Source organism: Scyliorhinus torazame, chromosome 3, assembly GCF_047496885.1.
Source record: "Scyliorhinus torazame isolate Kashiwa2021f chromosome 3, sScyTor2.1, whole genome shotgun sequence".
Taxonomy (NCBI): domain Eukaryota; kingdom Metazoa; phylum Chordata; class Chondrichthyes; order Carcharhiniformes; family Scyliorhinidae; genus Scyliorhinus; species Scyliorhinus torazame.
The window spans coordinates 261,279,311-261,306,081 of NC_092709.1; the positions used below are offsets into that span (position 1 = coordinate 261,279,311).

Here is a 26,771-nt window from a genome sequence, read left to right on the forward strand (position 1 = left end):
CCGATATGAGCCCAAAAGTCAGTTGAAACAGGAGGTGCCGAAACGTGCGGCTTAGCGATGCATCGCCGCAACCGGAAGTCCCCCCAGATTGTTTATGATGGAGATTCAGTGATGGTAATGTCATTGAATGCCTAGGGACAATAGTTGCATTCTCTTGTTGGAGATGGTCATTGCCTGGCACTTGTGTGGTGTGAATGTGTGGTGCAAGTGACATTTGCCAGCCCAAGATTGGATACTGTCTAGGTCTACCTGCATTTGGACATGGCCTGCTTCAGTAGCTGAGGAGGTCCAAATGGTGCTGAACATTGTGCAATCATCAATAAACATCCCCACTTCTGAGTTTATAATGGATGGAACGCCATTGATGAAGCATTTGAAGATGGTTGCGCCCAGGACACTACCCTGAGGAACTCCTGCACTGATGTCCTGGAACTGAGATCATTGACCTCCAACAACCACAATCATTTTCCTCTTTGAGAGGTATGATTCCAACCAACAGAGAGTTTTCCCTTGATTCCCATTGACTCCAGGTATGCTAGGGCTCCTTGATGCCACACTTGGTCAGAGTGACTGCCCTTAATGTCAAGGGCAGTCACTCTCCCTTCACCTCTGGATTTCAGCTCTTTTGTCCATGTGTGAACAGAGGCTGGAATCCGGTAAGGAGCTGAGTGTACCTGGCATAACCTAAACTGAGCATCAGAGACCAGATTATTGCTGAGTAAGTTGATGATATTTTCTATAACTTTGATGATTGAGAGTAGACCGATGGGGTGGTAATTAGGCAGGTTGGATTTGTCCTGCTTTTTGTGTACAAGACGAACCTCGCCAATTTTCCACCTTGTTGGGTAGTTGTCAATGTTGTACCTCTATTAGAACAGCTTGGCTATGGCTCGTAGCAAGTTTGGGAGCACAAGTCTTAGAATATTGTCAGAGCCCTGTATCCAGTGCCTTCAGCTGTTTCTTCATATTACGTGGGATGAGCCGAATTGGTTGAAGAAGGGGATGATACTGGGGACCTCTGGAGTAAGTTGGGATGGACCATCCAATTGGCACTTCCAGCTGAGGATTGTTGGAAATGCTTCACGCCTTAACTTTTGCATAGATGTGCTATGCTCCCCCCATCATTGAGGATGGGGATGTTTGTGGTCCCTCTCCCAGTGTTTAATTGTTCGTCACCATACAACACTGGATGTGACAAGACTACAGAAATAGATGCTTTAAGGGGAAGCTACACAAGCACAAGCATTTAAGGGAGAAGAGAACCGAGGGTTACGCTTGTAGATTTAGATTAGGAAAAATTGGAGGGGACATGACTTTTTTTATTCGTTCATGGGACATGGGCATTGCAGGCTGTACCAGCATTTATTGCCCATTCCTAATTGCCCTTGAAGGGCAGTTAAGAGTCAGAATGTAGGCCAGACCGGGTAAGGACGGAAGATTTCCTTCCCTCATGGACATTAGTGAACCAGATGGGTTTTTACAATAATCAACGATGGTTTCATGGTCATCATTCCAGATTTTTATTGAATTCAAATTTCACCATCTGCAGTGGTGGGATTTGAACCTGGTTTTAATCTGGGTCTCTGGTTTACCAGCCCAGTGACAATACCACTAGGCCACCGCCTCCCCATATGAAGCACAAAAGCAGGTATAGACATATCTAGACTTCCAGAAGGCGTTTGACAAGATACCACCTAAAAGACTGATCCAGAAGGTGAGATTGCAGGGGAATGGGGCTGGAGTATTGGATTGGATTGAGGAATGGCTGACTGACAGAAAGCAGAGGGTTGGGATAAATGGATCCTGCTCTGGCTGGTGAACTGTAACTAGAGGGGTGCCGCAGGGTCAGTCCTCGGACCTCAGCTATTTACAATCTATATAAATGATCTGCAAGTACGTACAGAGTGTAACGTAGCAGTACTAAAATAGATGGGAAAACAGGCAGTGAAGAGGAGATTAGGATTTTACAGATATAGATAGGCTAGTAGATTGGGCCAAAATTTGGCATTTCATGTATATGTGTGAGGTTATCCATTTTGACTGGAAAAATAGAAAGGCAAATTATTATCTAATTGGAAAGCAGACTCAAAATTCATCTGGGCAGAGGGATCTGGGTGTCTTTGTTCATGAATCACAGAATGTCGGTGTTGTTGCTAACTTTCCGGTTGGTTCAATTGCTCTGTTCTGTTACCTTTGCTCTCGAGTCGCCAGGTATCTTTATGATACCGCCACGAGGTTCAAGTCCAAGTAATGATCAATAACTCAATACACCGATTAGTAAGATTCAAATCAAAGCACACTTATTATACACAGTAATCGCTACTCATGTACAAATTCTACGTCTAAGCTACTTCTACAACTAACAGGCCTATACTTAACTTCGGACTGGTCCACCAGGTCGGGAACAAATGGCCTTTCGTTCGGGTTCTGAGTCTGCGGGATTCGAAGTTGGTACGGATAGGTAGCGCCTATCTCGTAGCGAGCGTTGAATTAAGACTTACTTCTTTCGGTGGTCACTGTACTGGTCACGGTCAAGGTTGGTTCGCGTTGCTGGGTGACCCGGGCAGGACGAAGAGAGCGAGTTGAACTTGGGGGCTTAACGTTATAGTCCCCAGGGGCTTCCCGGATTTCGGGACGGACCCTGTACCTGGTTCTAGGTGATTGGACTTCGTTCCAATCGCTTGGTTCGATTTCTCCAATACTGGAGCGGTTCCCTGATCGATGGGCGGTCTTGAGGTGTTCGTTAACCTCTTTTGTGTTGGCTCCTGCTGGCGCCGGGGAGTCTTGTGTTGGCTCCTGCTGGCGCCGGGGAGTCTGACTTAGTTTTGAGTGTCCCAAATCATCATAGATTATCATAGAATGTACAGTGCAGAAGGAGGCCATTCGGCCCATCGAGTCTGCACCGGCTCTTGGAAGGAGCACCCTAACCAAGGTCAACACCTCCACCCTATTCCCACAACTCAGCAACCCCACCCAACACTAAGGGCAATTTTGGACACTAAGGGCAATTCATCATGGCCAATCCACCTAACCTGCACATCTTTGGACTGTGGGAGGAAACCGGAGCACCCGGAGGAAACCCACGCACACACGGGGAGGATGTGCAGACTCCGCACAGACAGTGACCCAAGCCGGAATCGAACCTGGGACCCTGGAGCTGTGAAGCAATTGTGCTATCCACAATGCTACCGTGCTGCCCCGATGTTGCTATTGTTCCCGGGGATTGCTCATTAGTATGTAGATGGCCGCTACATTATTATGCTGATGGTCGCTGGTATCGATGCTGTCTGGACTTTTGCAGAGTTAAATACACAGTAAACCTGCACCTGCTGGTTTCTGCCTGTGTTGGCTGACTTTCCCATCAGCCTTTGCCGTTCGCCATTTTAAATCGGGAGTTGGCCAATTTAGGTGGCTACACTACCTCCTTGTGATCCTAACGCGAAGCGTGAAGGATCACATAACTGCGTTGTTTTCATTCCCTGAACCCGTGAGCACTTCTTTCATGGTCTCTACACTGACCATGTAAAAAGTTTTTAACTGACAATTCTAAGGGGCGCTACGTTAAACAGGGCCATGCATTACAAAACAAGAAAATGGGAACCTCTAACTATCCTTAATACACTGCACTCACTTAAACATTTCATCACTCTAACTTCCTCAACCATACACACAAAATCATAGCAGTTTATACACATTTTTCCTGGAAACGCAAACGAATGCTCTTTATTATAGATCGTGGGGGTCGGGGGTCTGGTCATATCTGAAAATAGGGGATCTGATCCTATATACCGGGGTGCGAGCACGGTAGGCTCTCCTCCATTTTCTCAGACGCATAGTCTGCACGGTGCAGCAGAGTATCGGCAATACCAATAAGGATTCTATCAAGTAGGACTTGTAAGGGTTATGGTGTTCGGGCCGGAAAGTGGAGCTGAGTCCACAAAAGATCAACCATGATCTCATTGAATGGTGGAGCAGGCTTGAGGGGCCAGATGGCCTACTCCTGCTCCTAGTTCTTCTGTTCTTATGACAGGGAGTACCAGGTTATAAACCTGGCACACCAAGATGGTGTGGTGTCGCTGGTGACTGGGCTCTGGGTACTGTGGGGGAGTGAATCATTAAGGTATGGGTGGCTTGAGGTCATGGGGTTCGCGTTCGCACGCAAACAAATGTCCATTATAATGATGAACCACGCGGAGGATGTCCTCATGGTTCTTCTTTCACTTCACTTCTTTTCTCTTTTCTTCTCTTCTCCGGTCCTGGAGCTTCTGGGGTTCTGTGGAAACAAGCATAGTATCTGTTACTATCTTGGTTTAACATCTCATATGATAGCCTGTCTGTCCTTTAGTGCCAATTACTCCCTTTATAATTGGTCACTATGTGTGACTCCCTCATTTTTCTTTTTCAAAAACCGAATTTTAGGACAAGACACACTTTCAAATAATGAACCAGTGCGAGCCGTCTCGCAGACTGTGCGATTTACCATCCAAATGTCTGAGGATGTAAATAGCATATGGTTGGCAACCTAAGGGTTACCTGAAACAAAACAAAACATTTTGAACTAAAACTTTCCAAAATGAGGTGTGTATGGGCTGCGACGGGTAAGAGTTGGATGGAGTCCCCGGGTAGGACGGCGACCAATGCCGTGTTTCCCCTACCCGAGCGGAGCTGACCAGAGGGGGGTTGTCAGGCAGGACGGGTCCCAAGCCGTTTCTCCACTGCCTGAGCAACCGACATCAACGGGCAAGAAATGTAGTCATTGTGGGGGGCTGCCGTATTGGTTCTACCTTCGAACCAGAAGGACAGTTACGAACGGGCGTCTGTCGACAGACGAGTTCCTCTGAACAGGCGTCTGGGACAGTAGCAAGTCTCTGTGGGCAAGTCCTCAGAGGTTTCGGCCGAAAAGGCGTGGGGCCGTGAAACTTTTTTTCCGGTCTGACATACAACATTTAACAAAACACTACAAACAACATAAACATGCTGCAGGTTCCATCAGAAAGGATACCATTTTCTCCCAAGCGGTTCCTTTTAAAACATCATCTGGAAACCTCAGTTATAGGTTGCGAACAGGGTCGCAAAGGGGTTCTAGTTTTGGGAGTCGGACTCGAGGTCGTCATCTTCTCCCGGATGCCAAACTCTTGAATGTATCAGGGCCGGTAGGGCTGCTTGGTATGATTTCGGATCACTCTCGTCATTCCAGACGAGTCTGAACGAATTGTCTCTGTGCCAATAGGTGGTGTCTAGTTGTGTGGGGATGGAATCGGGGTCGTCATTGTTGGTTGGTGGTGGGGTTTGTTTAGGAAAGTGATCATGAAGGGATCACTTGAATCGTGGGTCAGATTCGCTGGGTGTGGATCCTGTTGTATGGGGATAGTAGGGAGGCGTGCTGTGTCTATCGTCCGAGTCACAGTCGCTGTCTCTGCTGCTGCAGTCTGTGGGCGTTCCGGGGCGGAGTGTATATTTCGGGGGTGGAGTCGAGGTTGAGTCCGTGGCTGGGCTGGACGTGTTGGGGGATGGTAGGGTTACGTTGGCTGTGGGCGGGGTGTGGTGTGCTGCGTCGAGCATGACGTGGTGTGCGTGGTTAGACTGTGTTCCATATGCCTTCAGCTGGTTGATATGGAACCACGCAGTCTTTCCTTTGGGATACTTTATCTTGTAGACGGAAGGGCTTACTTTGTCTGCAATGGAGTACGGACCCGAGTACCTTGGTGACAGGAATGTTCTGGGGTTGTATACGGAGAGCATGACTTGCTGTCCTACACTGAACTCAGTCGCATGCACTGTCTTGTCGAAACAGGCCTTGCTCTGTTTCTTTCTTGTGCCCAATTTCACTGCGGCTGCTAGCTGAGCCGTTTGAACATTAGCTACTAATTGTTTGACTGCGTTCTCGTGTGTGAGGGCCGTCACTTCGGGGCTGGTCAAGTCTAAACCTAATAAACATTCTGTGCCTTTCATGGGGCGTCCGGTCATGAGAGTGTGTGGGGTGTAACCTGTGGATGTGGAAACTGTATTTCGCAAAAACATCAGCGCAAAAAGGAGGACTGAGTCCCAAGAGGTGTTGTTTTGCTGGACCATTTTTCTGAGGGTGGATTTTAGGGTCCGATTCATGTGCTGCACGATACCACTCGACTGTGGGTGGTATGCAATGTGGAATTTTTGGGTAATGCCAAATATCGCGAGGACGGTCTTCATGACACGTCCTGTAAAATGGGAACCTTGGTCGGATTCAATGCTGCGGGGGAGTCCCCATCTTGTAAAGATGTGGTGGGTCAAAATTTTGGCTGTGGTCTTTGCAGTGTTTGTCCTGGATGGGAATGCTTCCACCCATTTTGTAAACATGTCTATCACCACGAGTACATATTTGTAACCATTCCTGCAAGGGGGCAATGGTCCTATAAAATCAATCTGGAGGTTAGTCCAGGGGCCATTAACAGGTCGGGTGTGACTAAGCTCAGCCTTTTTGGCATATCTGTCCGGATTATTCTGGGCGCAGATAAGACTATTCTCGATGTAGTGATTTACATCGTCCTTTAAATTCGGCCACCAACAAAGCTGCCTGAGGTGGGCTGTAGTGGGATCGATTCCCTGATGTCCATGACCGTCATGGAACAAACAAATCAGTTGATTCCTGTCTTGTTCAGGAACCACATAAAGGGTGTCTTTTAACACCACACCGTCGTGTGGCCAGAGCATTTTTAAACCTCTCGTAGGGTGCTGGATAGTTTCCTTTTAAAATCTCCCTGAGATTGCTGTCCTGCTTCTGGGCCTGCACTAGATCCTCGATCTTAGTTGTGAGACCTGAACTGCATTCACTGGTGCGCTTTCGGGGGGTGTCCAAAAGTATCCGTGCCTGGAGCCTGCTTTAGCCAGTGCGTCGGCTTTTACATTTCCAGGGGAGGAGGAACGATGGTGACTTCAAACTTTGACTATCCCAAAAGTCCTGTTCTGTGCTCTCTCTAAGATGTGACGGAGTAATGGGGCTGAGGGGAGGGGTTTTCCGTCTGCGGAAACAAATCCTCTTGCTTTCCACAGGGGCAGGAATTCCGTAAGGCTGTTGCAGAAATAGAGGCTGTCCGAGTATATGCCTGCTGGGCTGGGGAAGGAATCTGGGTGTTCCACTATATATGCGATGGCCGCAAGCTCTGCTGCCTGCGCACCTAAGTGTCCTGGAAGTTTTATTGCTATTTCTTCCAGGGCGCGTCCCTGCGCGTCCTCAGCATAAATACCGCAACCTGTTCTGTGCTTCCCATCCAATATTATGGAATCTCCATCCACATATATCCTTATGGGCTCGCACGTGTCTGTATGCTGGGGGCTCTGGGTTGAACTACCTATCTTTCTGGGGGGTGTTTTAGCAATAAAGGGGCCTGTGTTGTGGTGTGGAGAGATAATTTCACATTCATGGGGGGTTCCGGGGTACTGTAGGTTGTTGGCTAAAAATGTGTGGGTCTTTGTCCGTTTAACAGTGATGTCCCGTCCCTGCAAGAGAAGGGTCCATCTGGCTGCTCTTATTTGACTGACTGTACCGTCCTTGAGTCGTCCGTCCAGTAAAAGTTGGGTGGGGCTGTGTTCTGTGAGGATTGTGATGGGGTTCAATCCGGTAATGTACGAAAAATACTGAACTTCCCAAAATACTGCGAGCCTCTCTCAGGCTGAAAATCCCTGCTCCACAGCATTTAAAATTCTGGAGGCGTAAGCTACGGGCCTTAACTGTTCGTGCCGTTCCTGGAGGAGCACGGCCGCAAGGGTGCAGTCTGTGGTTGCTTCCTCTATAGCATAAGGGGAAAGCGGATCGGGAACTTGTAGTGCGGGGGCGGCTATGAGTGCCTGTTTTAAAGAGTCCACAGCATCCGTATGCTGCAGAAGCCATTCCCAGGGGGCTCCTTTCTTTAGGAGGTCTGAGAGGGGTGCTGCCTTGCTGGCGAAACCGTCAATGTGGTTTCGGCAGTAGCCAACCAGTCCTAAAAACGACCGGAGGGCTGAAACGTTCTGGGGAAGGGGCAATTTAGCAGTCGAGTCAATTCTTTTGTGCTCGATCTCGCGTTTACCATGTGTGATAATTGTACCCAAATATATCACCTTATCTTCCAAAATCTGGGCCTTTTTGGGGTTAACTTTACAACCAATTGAGTGTAAGAGTTCCAGGAGTTCGGACAGAAGCTCGATGTGCTCTTCCTTGGTGTCTGTTTGCAGTAGTAGGTCGTCTACGTACTGGACCAGACATTCGGGGCGAGAAAATTTGGCTAAACCATTTGCCAGCTGTCGGTGGAAAATGGAGGGGGAGTTGTGGAATCCTTGTGGCAGGCATGTCCACTTGTACTGCTGATTTTTAAAAGTGAAGGCAAATTTGTACTGGCACGCCTTTGCCAATGGAATGGACCAGAATCCATTACTGACATCCAAAACCGTAAAGAATCGGGAATTGAGTCCCTGCTTGAGCATGGTCTCGGGACTTGTGGCTACTGTGGGGGTGATTTTGTTGAGTTCCCGGTAATCGATGGTCAGTCGCCATGATCCATCGGGCTTTCTCACTGACCAAATCGGGGCATTATTAGTGGAGGCTACTGATCCAAGTATGCCCTGCTCTAATAAGCTATCTATTACCTTTGCGATTTCTCCCTCTGCCTCTTGGGAAAATCCATACTGTTTTGGGGGTCTAGGGTCAGGTTCTGTGATCTGTATGGAACCAGTCATCCGTCCACAGTCGTGTTTGTGGGTCGCGTATGCTGTCCTGTTCTTTTGCAGAACTGCCCTAACCTGCTTATCCGTGCTAAGCGTGGTCGGGTTGAACCAAAAAGGGGCTGTTTAGCACAGGGCTAAATCGCTGGCTTTGAAAGCAGACCAAGGCAGGCCAGCAGCATGGTTCAATTCCTGTAACAGCCTCCCCGAACAGGCGCCGGAATGTGGCGACTAGGGGCTTTTCACAGTAACTTCATTTGAAGCCTACTTGTGACAATAAGCGATTTTCATTTCATTTTTCATTTCCTTTCATTTCATTTCATTTTCAATTCGCCGACACCGCTAATTTTGTTTGCGTATTCTCCTATGTTGAGCGTTGCTCTTGCAGACTTTGCCATTTTCAAGACACACTGGTTGACTGGATCAAATGAAAGATTGTGTGAATTCATGAAGTCTATTCCCAGAATGTGTTCTGCTGTGTGGGGCAGGTTTACTAAAACCACGGGGTGCTTGGTGGTGATGTTGCCGATTTGAATGGGTACAGGGGCTGTGATGTGTCCCTGCTGTGAGTGGCCTGTAAAGCCGCTGAGGGTGATGGTGGCTGTAGTGGGCCACGTGTCCTTTTGAAACAGGGTGGAGGAATTTATTGTGGTGCGGGACCCTCCTGTGTCCCATAGATATTCGATGGGCTGTCCCCGAATTTTCGCTGCAACTACCGGTTGTCCGGACCTATCCCAAAGGGTGTCGCAGACCCAACTGGGGGAGCCCGTATACCGTCAGTCCATTCCAGTCAGGTCCGTCTAATCTGAACGGGCGCTAACATTATGAATCGGCTCTGTCTTTTTCTTACTCAGAGTGCCCGTCTGCTGGGCTCTCTCTGGCTTTCTAGGGGCATTGCACTCTTTTGCAGTGTCCTAAATGGCCACAGTTGTAACACTCCTGTGACTTGGGTGGGGGGGCTGTTCTTTCCTTCATTTACCCATGCGGGATTCTGGTGTGTTGTAACTGCCTGTATATCTGCGTCGGCCTGCTTTTCCTCGGGATTTTTAACTGCGGGTTTGCTTTGTACAGACTGCTCCCAGGCGTGGGACAATCTTTTTACTACCCACTTCTCGTTATGAGCCTCCTCTGAGGGATCATATTTGGCGCACGCTTTCTGTCCTGTTTCTGTGGCATGGGAGATAAGGGTGTTGGTCCATTAAGCCATGTCGTCTGGGGACAAATGGGCGCGGTCTAAGTCTCCAAAGACTGCTGCAAAGTGGATCCACAGGCGTCCAGCGAATGCTGTGGGGTACTCGATCTTTTGCCTGCATTTATTGAGGCCATCTACGGGGTCACCCCGGTTATACCCGATCGCATCCAGGATCGCGGTATGCATTTCTGCAAGGGTGCCTCCTCCTACATTCTGTGGGTCGGGAAGGGCTGCGACGATTGAAGGGTCTAAACTTAAAACTGTGAGCTTTGCATGCTCTCGCTCATCCAGGCCGTACATGCTGCTTTACTCTGGCAAAGAAATGGTGGGGGTCTGAGGTAGGGAGGAATGGTGTGATTTTCTCGCACGCGTCCCGTAATTGGGTCACTGTTAAGGGGGTGTAGTATAGAAATTCCGTATAGTCCAATATGGCTGTGCGGCGGGTGGTTACTGGGTTCATTGGAGCCTGAACTATCTGCTCTGTGGGGGGTTGGGGCGCTTTTGTCTTCTGTGGCTTTCCGTGCGCACATGTTCCCTGAACATATCTCTGCGCTGTTTCATTTAATTCTTCCCAATCAGGGCCGTCTTCCTCTTCTAACTTTGCTCCAAAGGTTTCCTGGAATCCCTTTTGGACTGAAAGCAGAGATTGCAGCTCTGCAATCTGCTTCCGGCACTTTGCGTGGTCTAGTGAGCTTTGTCTTTGCTCCGTGGTGGCAGCATGGAGTGCTCTTAACGCTGCCTTTAGGTCACTACTCTGCCTCTGCAATACTTCTACTTGCTTCTCGGTTTCTTCTCGTACCAGGACTGCACGTTGCGTGGCCTGATAGGCCTTTTCATACTGGGACTGGAAGCTGCTTAAGTGCGCCAGACAAGACTGATGTGTCATTTTGGCATCCTCCACCTCTCCGTCTTTTGCTGCCAACTTCCTCCTTAACTCTAAGTTCTCTCTTTCTACCTCGCTTACATCGACCTTATTCATTCGATGTTTGCCTTCTACCTCTTTCCGGAGCATCCTAATGATCTCCTCTGTGCCTCGCAACTGTGCCAAGCAGGACACGATTGCCATCGGCTTGCGAGCTTTCCCTAAGCTCTTCATGTGGATCTCGCTCAGGGTCTCCCACCAAGTATGTCCTATACTCCCGGGGCCTGATTCCTCGTCACAAAATTCGCTCCAAAGGGGCCATCCTTTCCCTTTGAGGTACTTCCTGGTTTCTTCCTCCCAAATGGGACATTGTCCCACTCTACTGCTGCTGGTCGCTGCGACCGCAAATTCCTCTGGGTTCATGAGGTGTTGCATTGCCTGCATTGCCATCTTTCCTATCCGAATGCTGCTCTTCAAATTTGGGACAGGGGTATTAAGGCGGTGCTGTAAATACGGGTACGGCTTTCGCTACTTTCCGATATACAAACTCCCGACAGTTTTGTCGCAACAAAAAATCTATCAGTTTTACCTTATCGCCCTGTTAGTTACGCATGCATACACACACTTCCGAATTATGAGTATTGATCAGAACTGCTTGAACGCTTGTGGTTTTCTATTCCCAATTGGATCTCTAATTCAAATTCTGGGTTCTGCCGGAGTGGTTATGCCACTTCTAGATCGGGTCCCGTCAGGAAGTCGCCAAATAATGTTGCTAACTTTCCGGTTGGTTCAATTGCTCTGTTCTGTTACCTTTGCTCACGAGTCGCCAGGTATCTTTATGACCGCCACGAGGTTCAAGTCCAAGTAATGATCAATAACTCAATATACCGATTAGTAAGATTCAAATCAAAGCACATTTGTTATACACAGTAATCGCTACTCATGCACAAATTCTATGTCTAAGCTACTTCTACAACTAACAGGCCTATACTTAACTTCGGACTGGCCCACCAGGTCAGGGGAACAAAATGGCCTTTCGTTCGGGTTCTGAGTCTGCGGGATTCGAAGTTGGTACGGATTGGTAGCTAGGAGCGCATATCTCGTAGTGAGCGTTGAATTAAGACTTACTTCTTTCGTTGGTCACTGCACCGGTCACGTTCAAGGTTGGTTCGTGTTGCTGGGTGACTCGGGCAGGACGAAGAGAGTGAGTTGAACTTGGGGGCTTAACTTTATAGTCCCCAGGGGCTTCCCGCCTTTCGGGGCGGACCCTGTACTTGGTTCTAGGTGATTGGACTTCGTTCCAATCGCTTGGTTCGATTTCTCCAATACTGGAGCAGTTCCCTGATCGATGGACGGTCTTGAGGTGTTCGTTAACCTCTTTTGTGTTGACTCCTGCTGGCGCCGGGGAGTCTGGCTATTGTTCCCGGGGATTGCTCATTAGTATGTAGATGGGCGCTACATTATTATGCTGATGGTCGCTGGTATCGATGCTGTCTGGGCTTTTGCAGAGTTAAATACACAATAAACCTGCACCTACTGGTTTCTGCCTGTGTTGGCTGACTTTCCCATCAGCCTTTGCCATTCGCCATTTTACATCGGGAATTGGCCAATTTAGGTGGCTACAGTGTGCAGGTTCAGCATGTAATTAAGAAGGCAAATAAAATGTTAGTGTTTTTGAAAGACGACTTAAGTATAAAAGTAGAGAAGTGTTATTGCAATTGTAAAGGGTGTTGGTGAGACTACATCTGGAATATTGTGTCCAGTTTTGGTCTCGTTATTTGAGGAACGATATGGTGGCATTAGAGGCAGTTCAGAGGAGGTTCACCAGATTAATTCCGGGGATGAAAGGGTTGATGTGTGAGGAGAGATTAAACAGTTTGAGCTTATACTCGCTGGAGTTTAGAGGGTGAGAGGGGATCTAATTGAGGTATATAAAATACTAAAACGTTTGATGAAGTAAACGTAGACCAAATGTTCCTCCTTGTGGGGCAATCTAGAATGAGAGGTCACAGATATAGGTTCAGAGGTTGTAGATTTAGAACTGAGATGAGAAGGAACTACTTCTCGCAGAGGGTGGTGAATTTGTGGAACTCGCTGCCCCATTGTGCGGTGGAATCTGAGTCATTAAATGGTTTCAAGAAGGAGATAGATATATTTCTGATTTTTTTAAATGGGTTAAAGGGATATGGGGAACAGATGGGGAGCTGGATTTGTGACCAGGAAGAGATCAGCCATGATCTGATGGTGGAGCAGGCTCAAAGAGCTGAATTGCCGAAGGACTTCCGGGTGCGGCGATGACCAGCTGAGTCGCACGTTTCGGCAGCTCCCGGTGTAACGGACTTTTGGGCTCTTAATAAGAGCCCCAACGGCAATTTTAACGGCTAAAAGTACTGTGCGGTGAACCAGAAGGGAATCCCCCCTGGATACGGATGGAAAAAGGAGAGGAAGGTGGCCGGATTGCGGTGGATCCTTTAGAGCAGCGGCAAGGAAGGCAAGCAAAAACCAAGATGGCGTCGGAAGGTGGCAGTTTAATATGGGGCCCTGAACAACACGAGTTTTTGAAACGCTGCGTGGAAGAACTCAAAAAGGAAATGAAGAAGGAGCTGTTGGCCCCGATATTACAGGCGATCGAAGGGCTAAAGGAGAAGCAAAAGACCCAGGAGCGGGAGCTTTGGGGCGTGAAGGCAAAGGCTGCCGAGAATGAGGACGACATACAGGGCCTGGTGGTGAAGACGGAGATGCACGAGGCACACCATAAACGATGTGTGGAAAGGCTGGAGGCGCTGGAGAACAACGCGAGGAGGAACAACCTAAGGATTCTTGGCCTTCCTGAAGGTGCGGAGGGAGCGGATGTCGGGGCATATGTGAGCACGATGCTGCACTCGTTAATGGGAGCGGAGGCCCCGGCGGGTCCGCTGGAGGTGGAGGGAGCATACCGAGTGATGGCGCGAGGACCGAGAGCAGGAGAAATTCCTAGAGCCATAGTGGTGAGATTCCTCCGTTTTAAGGACAGAGAGATGGTCCTTAGATGGGCAAAGAAAACTCGGAGCAGTAAGTGGGAGAACGCGGTGATCAGCGTATACCAAGACTGGAGTGCGGAGGTGGCGAGAAAGAGGGCGAGCTTTAATCGGGCCAAGGCGGTGCTTCACAAAAAGAAGATAAAATTCGGAATGCTGCAACCGGCAAGACTGTGGGTCACATATCAAGGGAGGCACCACTACTTTGAGACGGCGGATGAGGCGTGGACTTTTATCGTGGAAGAAAAATTGGAATGAGCGGATTATTTAAAAAAAAGAACGTTTGAAACAAAGTGGTGGGGCGAGTATGGGGGGCGAAGAAGGGGGGAAAGAGGAGTTTTATGTTATTAATCCTGCGATGTGGTAACTTTTCTCTCTTCCACAGGAGGTGGTGGGGGGAGGAAAGGAGGTGGAAGAGATGGGGCGTTGGCCATTGGGGGCGGGGCCAAGGGGGAAGCGCGGGCTCGGTTCCCGCGCTATGATAATCATGGCGGGAATAGGGAAGCAGGAAGGAGGGGGCATCGCACGGTGCGAGCCGAGGTCACGGGGGGAAGCCGAGGTCGGCCAGAGTTTGCTGACTTCTGGGAGCAACATGGGGGGTGTAACTACGCTAGTGGGGGATCTAGCGGAGGGGGGTGGGAGGGGGGAATTATTGGGCTGCTGCTGCTGGGGAGAGGGGGGAGCTGGTATGGGGTGGGATGGGCGGGGGGCACCGCCTGGGGGGGACACAGCTGCGTGGGAACCGGGTGAGGAGCTGGAAAAAGGGGATGGCTGATCGACAAGGGGGGGGGTAAAAAGCCCCCCAACCCGGCTGACCACGTGGAACGTGAGAGGGCTGAACGGGCCGATAAAGAGGGCACGGGTACTCGCACACCTTAAGAAACTTAAGGCAGACGTGGTTATGTTACAGGAAACGCACTTGAAACTGATAGACCAGGTGAGACTACGCAAAGGTTGGGTGGGGCAGGTGTTCCATTCGGGGCTAGATGCGAAAAACAGGGGGGTGGCTATATTAGTGGGGAAGCGGGTAATGTTTGAGGCAAAGACTATAGTGGCGGATAGCGGGGGCAGATACGTGATGGTGAGTGGCAAACTACAGGGGGAGATGGTGGTTTTAGTAAACGTATATGCCCCGAACTGGGATGATGCCAATTTTATGAGGCGTATGCTAGGACGCATCCCGGACCTAGAGGTGGGAAAGTTGGTAATGGGGGGAGATTTCAATACGGTGTTGGAACCAGGGCTGGACAGGTCGAGGTCCAGGACTGGAAGGAGGCCGGCAGCAGCCAAGGTGCTTAAAGATTTTATGGAGCAGATGGGAGGAGTAGACCCGTGGAGATTTAGCAGACCTAGGAGTAAGGAGTTTTCGTTTTTCTCCTATGTCCACAAAGTCTATTCACGAATAGACTTTTTTGTTTTGGGAAGGGCGTTGATCCCGAAGGTGAGGGGAACGGAGTATACGGCTATAGCCATTTCGGATCACGCTCCACATTGGGTGGACTTAGAGATAGGGGAGGAAACAGAAGGGCGCCCACCCTGGAGAATGGACATGGGACTAATGGCAGATGAGGCGGTGTGTCTAAGGGTGAGGGGGTGCATTGAAAAGTACTTGGAACTCAATGACAATGGGGAGGTCCAGGTGGGAGTGGTCTGGGAGGCGCTGAAGGCAGTGGTTAGAGGGGAGCTGATATCAATAAGGGCACATCAAGGAAAGCAGGAGAGTAGGGAACGGGAGCGGTTGCTGCAAGAACTTCTGAGGGTGGACAGGCAATATGCGGAGGCACCGGAGGAGGGACTGTACAGGGAAAGGCAAAGGCTACACGTAGAATTTGACTTGCTGACAACGGGTACTGCAGAGGCACAGTGGAGGAAGACACAGGGTGTACAGTACGAATATGGGGAGAAGGCGAGCAGGTTGCTGGCCCACCAATTGAGGAAAAGGGGAGCAGCGAGGGAAATAGGGGGAGTGAGGGATGAGGAAGGAGAGATGGAGCGGGGAGCGGAGAGAGTGAATGGAGTGTTCAAGGCATTTTATAAAAAATTATACGAGCTCAACCCCCGGATGGGAGGGAGAGAATGATGGGCTTTCTGGACCGGCTGGAATTTCCCAAGGTGGAGGAGCAGGAAAGGGTGGGACTGGGAGCACAGATTGAAATAGAGAAAGTAGTGAAAGGAATTAGGAGCATGCAGGCGGGGAAGGCTCCGGGACCGGATGGATTCCCAGTTGAATTTTACAGGAAATATGTGGACTTGCTCGCCCCGCTACTGATGAGGACCTTTAATGAGGCAAAGGAAAGGGGACAGCTGCCCCCGACTATGTCTGAGGCAACGACATCGCTTCTCCTAAAGAAGGAAAAGGACCCGCTGCAATGCGGGTCCTCTAGACCTATTTCCCTCCTAAATGTAGACGCTAAGATTCTGGCCAAGGTAATGGCGATGAGGATAGAGGATTGTGTCCTGAGGGTGGTCCATGAGGACCAAACTGGGTTTGTGAAGGGGAGACAGCTGAATACGAATATACGGAGGCTGCTAGGGGTAATGATGATGCCCCGACCAGAGGGGGAAGCGGAGATAGTGGTGGCGATGGATGCCGAGAAAGCATTTGATAGAGTGGAGTGGGATTATTTGTGGGAGGTGCTGAGGAGATTTGGTTTTGGAGATGAGTATGTTGGATGGGTGCAGCTGTTGTATAGGGCCCCAGTGGCGAGTGTGGTCACGAATGGACGGGGATCTGCATACTTTCGGCTCCATAGAGGGACAAGGCAGGGATACCCTCTGTCCCCATTGCTGTTTGCACTGGCGATTGAGCCCCTGGCAATAGCATTGAGGGGTTCCAAGAAGTGGAGGGGAGTACTTAGAGTAGAGAAGAACACCGGGTATCTCTGTATGCGGATGATTTGTTGTTATATGTAGCGGACCCGGCGGAGGGGATGCCAGAGATAATGCGGACACTTCGGGAGTTTGGAGAATTCTCAGGATATAAACTGAACATGGGGAAAAGTGAGTTGTTTGTGGTGCATCCAGGGGAGCAGAGCAGAGAAATAGAGGACTTTCCGCTGAGGAAGGTAACAAGGGACTTTCGTTACTTGGGGATCCAGATAGCCAAGAATTGGGGTACATTGCATAGGTTAAATTTAACGCGATTGGTGGAACAAATGGAGGAGGACTTCAAGAGATGGGACATGGTATCCCTGTCACTGGCAGGGAGGGTGCAGGCAGTTAAAATGGTAGTCCTCCCGAGATTCCTCTTTGTGTTTCAGTGCCTCCCGGTGGTGATCACGAAGGCTTTTTTCAAAAGGATCGAAAAGAGTATCATGAGTTTTGTGTGGGCCGGGAAGACCCCGAGAGTGAGGAAGGGATTCTTACAGCGTAGTAGGGATAGGGGGGGGCTGGCACTACCGAGCCTAAGTGAGTACTACTGGGCCGCCAATATCTCAATGGTGAGTAAGTGGATGGGGGAAGAGGAGGGAGCGGCGTGGAAGAGATTGGAGAGGGCGTCCTGTAGGGGGACTAGCCTACAAGCTATGGTGACGGCCCCATTGCCGTTCTCACCGAAGAAATACACCACAAGCCCGGTGGTGGTGGCGACTTTGAAAATTTGGGGACAGTGGAGACGGCATAGGGGAAAGACGGGAGCCTTGGTGGGGTCCCCGATAAGAAACAACCATACGTTTGCCCCGGGGAGAATGGATGGGGGATTTGGAATATGGCAAAGAGCAGGAGTAACGCAACTGAAAGATCTGTTTGTGGATGGGAAGTTCGCAAGTCTGGGAGCGCTGACCGAGAAATATGGGTTGCCCCAAGGGAATGCATTCCGGCATATGCAACTGAGGGCTTTTGCGAGGCAGCAGGTGAGGGAATTCCCGCAGCTCCCGACGCATGAGGTGCAGGACAGAGTAATCTCAAAGACATGGGTGGGGGACGGTAAGGTGTCAGATATATATATATATAGGGAAATGAGGGACGAGGGGGAGATTATGGTAGATGAGCTGAAAGGGAAATGGGAAGAAGAGCTGGGGGAGGAGATTGAGGAGGAGCTGTGGGCGGATGCCCTAAGTAGGGTAAACTCATCGTCCTCGTGTGCCAGGCTAAGCCTGATTCAATTTAAGGTGTTACACAGGGCGCATATGACTGGAGCACGGCTCAGTAAATTTTTTGGGGTAGAGGATAGGTGTGCGAGATGCTCGAGAAGCCCAGCGAATCACACCCACATGTTCTGGTCATGTCCGGCACTACAGGGGTTCTGGGTGGGGGTGACAAATGTGCTTTCGAAAGTAGTGGGGGTCCAGGTCGAACCAAGCTGGGGGTTGGCTATATTTGGGGTTGCACAAGAACCGGGAGTGCAGAAGGCGAGAGAGGCCGATGTTTTGGCCTTTGCGTCCCTAGTAGCCTGGCGCAGGATACTGTTGATGTGGAAGGAAGCCAAGCCCCCGGGGGTGGAGACCTGGATAAATGACATGGCAGGGTTTATAAAGCTGGAACGGATTAAGTTCGTCCTAAGGGGATCGGCTCAAGGGTTCACCAGGCGGTGGCAACCGTTCGTCGAATACCTCACAGAAAGATAGAGGGAATGGAAAAGAAGAAGGTAGCAGCAGCAGCCCAGGGGGGAGGGGGGGGGGGGGAGGAACCAGAAGGGGTCTCAGGGTTATTAATATATATGTATAATATGTATAGGTCGTTGCTATAAATAATTGTATATTGGATTGTTAAACCATATTTTTGGAGAGTGTTTATCTGAGACAAGGCAGTTGCCATTTAGTTTTAGTTTTCGTTTTTGTTATATATTATTTATTCTTTGTTTATAAAACAGGTCATTGTTATTTATACTGTTATATTATTGTGTAAAGGATACACAATGTACTGTGATGGTTGACCAAAAATTTTCAATAAAATATTCTTTAAAAAAAAGAGCTGAATTGCCAACCTCTGCTCCTAATTCATGCTCCTAATTCCATGTTCCTATGTTTCTTTAGACTGGTTGGCTGTATATCCTATTAAATCCTATGCAACCTCCCTGAAAAACATGACACGCAGAAGAATACCAAAACTGATTTGTTCGGCTCTTTTTGTGAATGATATGCTCATGAAGATAGGGAAGAATGGATCATGACATTGCATGCTTGGAAGTGATTCTGTGAGCTAGCAATACAGTTTTTAATGGATGGAGAATAATGGGCTGAGTGCTTTCAACTTCCTGGAATTCTATCCCAGTGCCTCATATTCCCAGCTCACAGAATCATCCTTCTAAAACAAAGTCCCTTGTACTGTTTCAACAATGTTTCTCGGCCTCAACCTCTCAGCATCAAATTCAACAGCATCAATGCTTTTTTAAATTTGTCACATCTATTCTCAGTTCTGAATTAAGGACAATGTTGTGGTGTGTCCATGCCTATTAGGAACTAGAGTAAATTATTTTTTATTTCCCTACTGGATTCCTCACTGCCGTCAAAGGGTAGCTTTATTGGGCTGGGTTTGAACCTAGACCCCAGAGTATTTTTGAACAAAGTTAGTAATGTCTCTATTAAATAGAAGTTATTTGTGTGCTATTATTTTTCAACGTTTATTTTCATCAGTTGTTAATGACGTTTTGTGTCTTTTTCTCTTATAAACAGATAATGGCAAAAACAGACGAATTGTAGAAACCCAGTTGGGAGATTTTCTTGTTTTCTTGCGTCGTGTTATCTCCTTCAAAAATGTACAGAGCAATATTGTTTCTGTGAAATGGATTGATCCACTTTTATTGATAGCTACACGGATGCACGAAACAGGTGAAATGGTTAAGCTGATAATTAGCATATTGTAGGAATATTATTCATAATGTACTCCAGTGTCCTTGAGTCAGTGCAACTTTTAAATGTTCATAAAACTTTCATTGACACCTTTTATCAGTAATACAAAAAGTGCTTTTCTATAATACGTAAAGTTTAGAAACATTAACTATTATGATAGTTTCAGAAAGCGGCATGTATTGGTCAATCATGTGAAAAGGTAGTTCAAAATGACCAAAATTTAAGTTAATGAATAAAGAAATTGGTCCACATATAATTTCAACGTATGCAGTTGCTTTGGTCAGAATGGTTGTGGAATGCGCTTACCAGTTAACTTGTCGATGCTTACATTCACAACTTCTGTAGTTTAGTGCATTGTGTGTGAGGGACTAATGGTAATTACAACAATAAACAATAAATCAAAAAGCTGTGAAATTGTCATTTACAGCCTTTGATGGCCTATTTTTAAATGATTCCTATTCCTGTGATAAGATTTGCTTTTACTTAACTTAGGACTTATGAGAATATATTGTAAGTGTATGATTTGTATAGATTTTACTTATTCTTGCTTAGATTGATGCGCAATCTAAATCTTCTTACTTCTTGAAACAGAACTTGCATTCTCACAATTTATTATTGATTTGCTTAATGAATTGACGAACTAGTTAAAACTTTTACAACAACATTTTCCGCCAGGTGTTCCTCTTGTACGCAATTTACGTACCAAGCTGCTAGCATTACATATTTTGGAGTCCCTGCTGCCTGCCTGCTTTGAGCCAAACCAAATTAAAGAGGTAAGATTTATTGGTGTACTTGACCATTATTAAGAAAGGTTAAGAAATATATACAGTTCAATATGACTCTAGATCAAAGCTGCCAAGCTAGTTGTAACAGTCTAATTAATTTTACTCATGGAACATTCAAACATTCTTTTCTTTTTCTATTTTTCATATTAAAATATGAAGGATATCAGTGGTGTTCAACATAAACTTTCAAAATATTTTCACCATCGTTAAGTTAATTTAATCAAACTTGTAATAGCTTCCTGAACTGTGGGGAAATGGGCTTCTCCTGAGTATCATCAGTTATTTTCTCAATTGTAGTTCTCGGGACAACTCTTCAATTTTCCCTTGTTGATTTTTTTAAAACACCAGTGGGAAGATTTCTGGAAATTACAGTGGGGGACGGCAAATCAAGGGGGAGATCCAAAACAGCTTTCATGCCAGCGGGATTTCCCTGTTCAATTGTCCCCACCCACTACCAGTTAGGTAATGGGGTTTCCGCCATGCAATGACAGGAACTCCATTTGAATTCATTTAAATATAATTAGCGAGGCTCCCCATTGGAAAATCCCCCCACGGACAAATGGCGTCCTTGCTGGGATTCCCAACAGACTTTTACAAACTGGGAACTGCTAAACGGAATCCGCCCGTTTTGGACCCAAGGTTGTTGACAGGATTGACTCGTTCAGAGTAGCCCTGCCAAAGTGACGTTTCCGTGACCTCCGACTCTGATCGTCTTTTAATCTGTCATTTTATCCTGACACACTTCTCATACTTATTTTCATTGCTCTACATGGCTTGCACCATGTCCCTGGAAGTTCACGTTCATGAAAAGAGCTAACGTTTAGAGTCCAGATAACCCTGTAATTCCCTGGCTTTCCTCTTTTGTCATTCTTAAGCAGTGCGACATGAACAATTTTCCAATCCAGAGAGACGACTCTTGAATCTAAGGAACTCAGGGATTATAGTTAGGGGATTTACAATGTGCTTCCCTCCTTTAATACGCTCAGATGGAAACAGTCAGGTCCTGGGATTTGTCACTCTTCAGTCTCATTAATCTCCTCATCAATGTTTTGCTTAAGTTAATTTTATTAAGTCCTTATAAGTTGCTTTGTGGCCCTTTGCTGGTCTTAGTATCTTTCCCATTTGGTAGGATCTGAGCTGTTTTTTGCATTTTTGTAACCTCTTTTAGTTTTATGCTGTCCCTTATCTCTTACATTGTCCATGGCTGTTTTGTACTGTGAAATTGAGCTTTTCCCTGTCTGGGTGTAAACTGGTTCTGTATTGCGTTAAAGATCTTTCACTGTTCTTCAAATGTTTTACCCATCAGCAGATTTTTTTTGTCTCCTCTCATTAAATTCAGCCTTACTTAAATCTAAAATTCTAGTGGCTGATTTGTGCCTTTCACTTTCAAACATTATATTGAACGCGATCATATTATGATCACTTTTTGATAAATGTTCACACACAATTAGATTACTAATTAAATCCGGCTCATTACAAAATCCAATATCGCTTGTCCCCTCGTTGCATCCAGGACATATTGATGTAGGAAATTATATCTGGCACACTCCAGACATTCACCAGCTTTCTGTCAGGGGCTTGACTGCCTCTCTCAATCTCTGTTGAGGTTAAAATCCCCCATTAATACTATGCCTTTGTGACCCACTTGTTTAATTTATATAATGTAGCACCTCCAAACTGCTACCAGGGGGTCTATACACAACACCTATTATAGTTTTAGATCCTTTACTGTTCCTCAGTTCCACCCACATGGTCTCTGCTGGATGCTTTCCCCACATTATATCGTCTCCCACCAATAAATTGATTCTATTTCTAATCAGTAAGGCTACTCACCCCTCCTAAACCTTATAAACCGATATATTGAGTTCCTAGTCTTGACCATCCCGCAGCCATGTCTCAGTAGTAGCCACTATATCATAATTTCCAACTTGAATTTGTGCCTGCAGCTCATTTAATTTATTTTGAGTACTGATTATGATTGTGACTTCTTGACAATCTATCATATCTCAAGTGTGAATTTACCAAAAATGTTCGAGTACACCTTTAAAAATAAAAATCTCTTTTTTTTTCAGACCTTGGAGGGGCTCTTCAGTTCTCTTTCTGCTTGTATGTGGGAAATGCCACTTGCTTTAAGCAAAAAGGAAAAAGAAGCGGGCAAAGCAAATGAGGTACTGAAGGAAGAAACTAGTTCTGAATCCTATCAGAACAGGCATTGTTTTATATGTACACACAATAGAACACCTGACCTTTAACATAACAAAATGTTCTGAGGCACATTACAGGAGCATTTAAGAAGTTACAACACAAAACCTGACCATTTGACCCAACCAATCAACCTATTGGGAAAGGATGAACAGACCATCTTTCTCTCCCTTTGGAAAGAGAAGGCTAAGGTATTGCCTGAATGAAAGATTTAAACATTATGGAAGATTTTGGGAAGAGCAGGCAAAGAATGTAGGGAAGTAAAAAATTGGTCACCATCAGTATAAGATGGTAACCAAAAAAAAAATGAAATAGGGAATTCAGAAGAAACTTATTTGGCCAATGAGTGGAGAGAATGTGGAACTCACTACCACAGGGAGTAGTTGAAGTGTATATATAAATGCATGTAAAGGGAGACTAGATAAATATATGAAGGAGAAAGGATTAGAAGGTTATGCTGATAGTTAAATGAAGTAAGGCGGGAAAGAGCTCTATTGGAGCATAATGGTGGCCGGAATGAACTGGTTAGGCCAAATGGCCTGTTTCTATGTTGTATTTTGTGAGGCAGTCAAAATCACTTCCAGGGCGAATGTTTGAGGCAGAAACTATAGCAATGTTCAAGATTAGATTGGTTAAGTGGAAGAAAAAAGGGAATAAAGGGATATAGGTATAGGCCAATTAAATATGGTTTGAAATAGTTGCTTGGGCTGAAGATTGGTTTTAATGTGGGGAGCTGGGGCTGTTGTGGGAGGGAGGGGGGCAGAGTGGCTGCAGGTCCAGAGAAGCGGGGGAGAGAGGAATGACCGTGTTCTGGGGCTGCAGGGCAGGGAGTGGAGTGGGGAGCAGGGCCAGTGGAAGATTTAAGCCCTGATGGCTGCTTCTCTCCAACATTAATTAATGTTTTTAATGGTTTAGGATTTGGAGTCTAATTTATAAAATGTTTTCCGTTTATCCATCGCCGTTATTGCTGCTTTTTCACCTCAGCTCCTCACATCCAAGTGGAGAAGTCTAATTAGGGGTGTACAGGTCCTTCTTGTTTGTTCCCTGTCTATTCCCTTATTTCCCCTTTTGTTATTGCCGTTACATTTTTGATCCATGGATGATTTATGGACATGTGTTTTTAAGGCAGCCTGCCACTTTAATTCACGCAGACGGAATCCGAGGCCTGGGCCTTTAATTCAAACAGGTTCCAGAAGGCTGTGCTGATTTAGACTTGTGATTGCCGACTGGCCGGCATCATTGATGACTGTAATTATTGGCCAGCAAGGGCCAAAGACTTGGGAATTTTTATAAGAATTATTGGTTAATTCACTTGTGTTGTGACTCCGAGGCACGTGAAACTGGAATTGACCACGCACTTGCTCTGGGTGGTGTCACGGGCTGGGGGGATGGAAAAGGAGGGGGGGTTGAGTGAACTGGGGTTTTGGGGGGTAGGTGAATTGGGGGTTGGAAGGGAGAGAGTGAGTGGGTGCAGGGTAGGGATGGGAGGGTGGGCATGAGCGGATGGAGTATCTGTTTGCGCTTGGGCAGGAGGGGAGATGGGCTTCACTGAGTCTTCTGTCACCATGGAATTTGGAGAGTTAGGCTCCTATATGTTTTTACAATGTGCTTTGAAAACACAGATTTTCATATTTATATGGGCGGGATTCTCCATTGGCTGACGCCGAAATCGAGAAACACGATTGGGTGGAGAATAGGTTCCGACGCTAAGGTCGTGATGGGTGCCGATTTTATGTCAAATCGCTATTCGCCATCACCTTGACAGCGGCGTCAATGCAGTCCGGAACGCACGTACAGTAAACACCATTGGCATGTCATTTGTGGGCCCGACCCGGTATTCTCCAGGGATTCAGTTTCACGATGAGGCTGACAGGGCCTCAGGGAGGGGACGTGTCCTCTCTCCTATTAAAGGGCCTTTTCCTGCCCAGCCTCAATTTTTAGGCTGGTGGGTGCGGTCAGGGCAGGATGAGAAACTGAAAAAACCATTCTCCGTCTCGGGCGGGGATGTGGTACCTCCTTTCTAGATAACCATAGCCAGAGATTCAGCTGCAATTACTTCATTTGTCACTCACGCACTCTGGTGTCCCTCAGGACTTATTTTGTCCTCTACCTCTGCTATTACTCATCTACATGCTACCCCTCAAAGACATCATTAAAAACAGTGTCAGTTTTGATGTAACCTGACTACACCCAGCTATATCTCACACCCACCTACCTCAACCACTTTCTTGAACTTGTCAGATTGATTAACCAACATCCTGAACTGAATGAGCAGAAAATTCCTCCAATTATATATTGGGGGAATGAAAACCATTGACTTTGGTGTCCAGTACAATCTCCCTTGCCTAGCATCAACTTTATTCATCACTTGGCAACTGCCTGAAGCTGAATGAGACTGGTTGTAATCTTGGCTTCACATTTGACACCAGTCTGAGCCCTTAACATATTATACTAGCAGTAAAACCGAATATTCCCACCTCCGCAACTTTGCCTGACTCTGCCCGCCTCAGCTCATCTATCACTGAAACTCATGTTGCCTCTAGGCCTTAACTATTTCAATGAAATCATGGCCAGCCTCCAATGTTATCAATGAGTCCCTACAGTGCAGAAGGAGGCTATACAGCCCATCGAGCCTGCACCAACCCTCCGAAAGCGCACCCTACCTAGGCCTAATCCTCAACCCTATCCCCGTGACTTCACCAAACTTTTAGACACTAAGGGCAATTTAGAATGGCCAATCCACCTAACCCGCACATCTTTGGACTGTGGCAGGAAACCGGTGCACCTGAAGGAGACCTACGCAGACATGGGGAGAACATACAAACTCCACTCAGACATTTGCCTGAGGTCTGAATCGAACCCGGGTCACTCGCGCACTGAGACAGCAGTGCAGCAAGTAACCCCTATCCTCCATAAACTCTGCTCATCAGGGGCAGCACAGTGGCGCAGTGGTTAGCACTGCTGCCTCATAGCGCCAAAGTCCCAGGTTCGATCCTGGTTTGCATGGAGTTTACGCATTCTCCCCGTGTTTGCGTGGGTTTTGCCCCACAACCCAAAAGTTGTGCAAGGTAGGTGAATTGGCCACGCTAAATTGCCCCTTAATTGGAAAAATGAATTGGGTACTCTAAATTTATACAAAACAAAACTCTGCTGATCTAAATCTCTGCAGTCTGTATCATGGAATCATAGAATTTACAGTGCAGAAGGAGGCCATTCGGCCCATCGTGTCTGCACCAGTCCTTGGAAAGAGCACCCTACCTAAGCCCATACATCCACCCTATCCCCACACCTCCACCCTATCTTCGTAACCCCACCTAACCTTCTTTGGACTGTGGGAGGAAACCCACGCAAATATGGGTAGAACGTGCAGACTCCACACAGTGACACAAGCTGAGAATCGAACCTGGAACCCCGGAGCTGTGAAGCAACTGTGCTAACCACTATGCTACCATGCTGCCCCAAACTTGCACTAAATTTGGTTCACCCATTTGGCAAAATTTGACTCCAATTCTATCTGTAAGTTTGTGGTTGATACGACTGTGGTGGGTCGTATCTCAAACAACGATGAGTCAGACTACAGATGGGAGATAGATCACCTGGCTGCATCACAGTTTGGTATGGCAACTGCTCGGCCCATGATCGCAAGAAACTGCAGTGCGGTGAACTCAGCCCAACGCATTACACAAGCTTTCCCCCCTCCCATTGATTCTGTCTACACCTCCCGCTGCCTCAGGAAGGCAGACAGCATTGTCAGAGACCCCTTGCATCCAGGCTTTGCCCTCTTCCAGAACCTTCCATCAGGCAGAAGGTACAGAAGTCTGAAGACCCGCACATCCAGACTTAGGAACAGCTTCTTCCCCACAGTTACCAGACTCCTCAACGACTCTCCTTCGGACTGATCTATTCCCTATAAGACACTATTCTCAACGCCCTATGCTGCTCTTGCTTATGTCGTGTTTGCTTTGTTATTTTGCCCTTGTTCCATACTGGAACTAATTACTTATTTGTCGGTGTACTGGCATTCACTGTAACTATCCACATTTTTTTTGTCTACTGTGTACCTTCCTTTGGCCGCAGAAAACTATTTTCCACTGTACTTCGGTACATGTGACAATAAATAGATAAAATCAAATCATTACTCCTCTCCTTGCCAACTTAAATTAGCAAGACTTTAATTTTAAAATTATCATCCTTTTTTTCAAATCCTTGAATGGCCTCACCCCTTCCTATCTTTGTAATCTCCTCAAA

At 47.2% G+C, this 26,771-nt stretch overlaps 1 protein-coding gene across 4 annotated transcripts in view; it reads left to right on the forward strand.

Moving 5' to 3' along the window:
• The window catches only part of LOC140409077 (probable E3 ubiquitin-protein ligase HERC1), a 701,933-nt gene that overhangs the window by 257,899 nt on the left and 417,263 nt on the right, over nt 1-26,771 (forward strand). For all 4 annotated transcript variants that reach the window (XM_072497165.1, XM_072497164.1, XM_072497166.1 and 1 more), the window contains 3 exons: nt 19,360-19,515; nt 20,212-20,309; nt 22,394-22,489. In XM_072497165.1, coding sequence (XP_072353266.1) covers nt 19,360-19,515; nt 20,212-20,309; nt 22,394-22,489 — 350 coding nt within the window. The remainder of the gene's footprint in view (nt 1-19,359; nt 19,516-20,211; nt 20,310-22,393; nt 22,490-26,771) is intronic.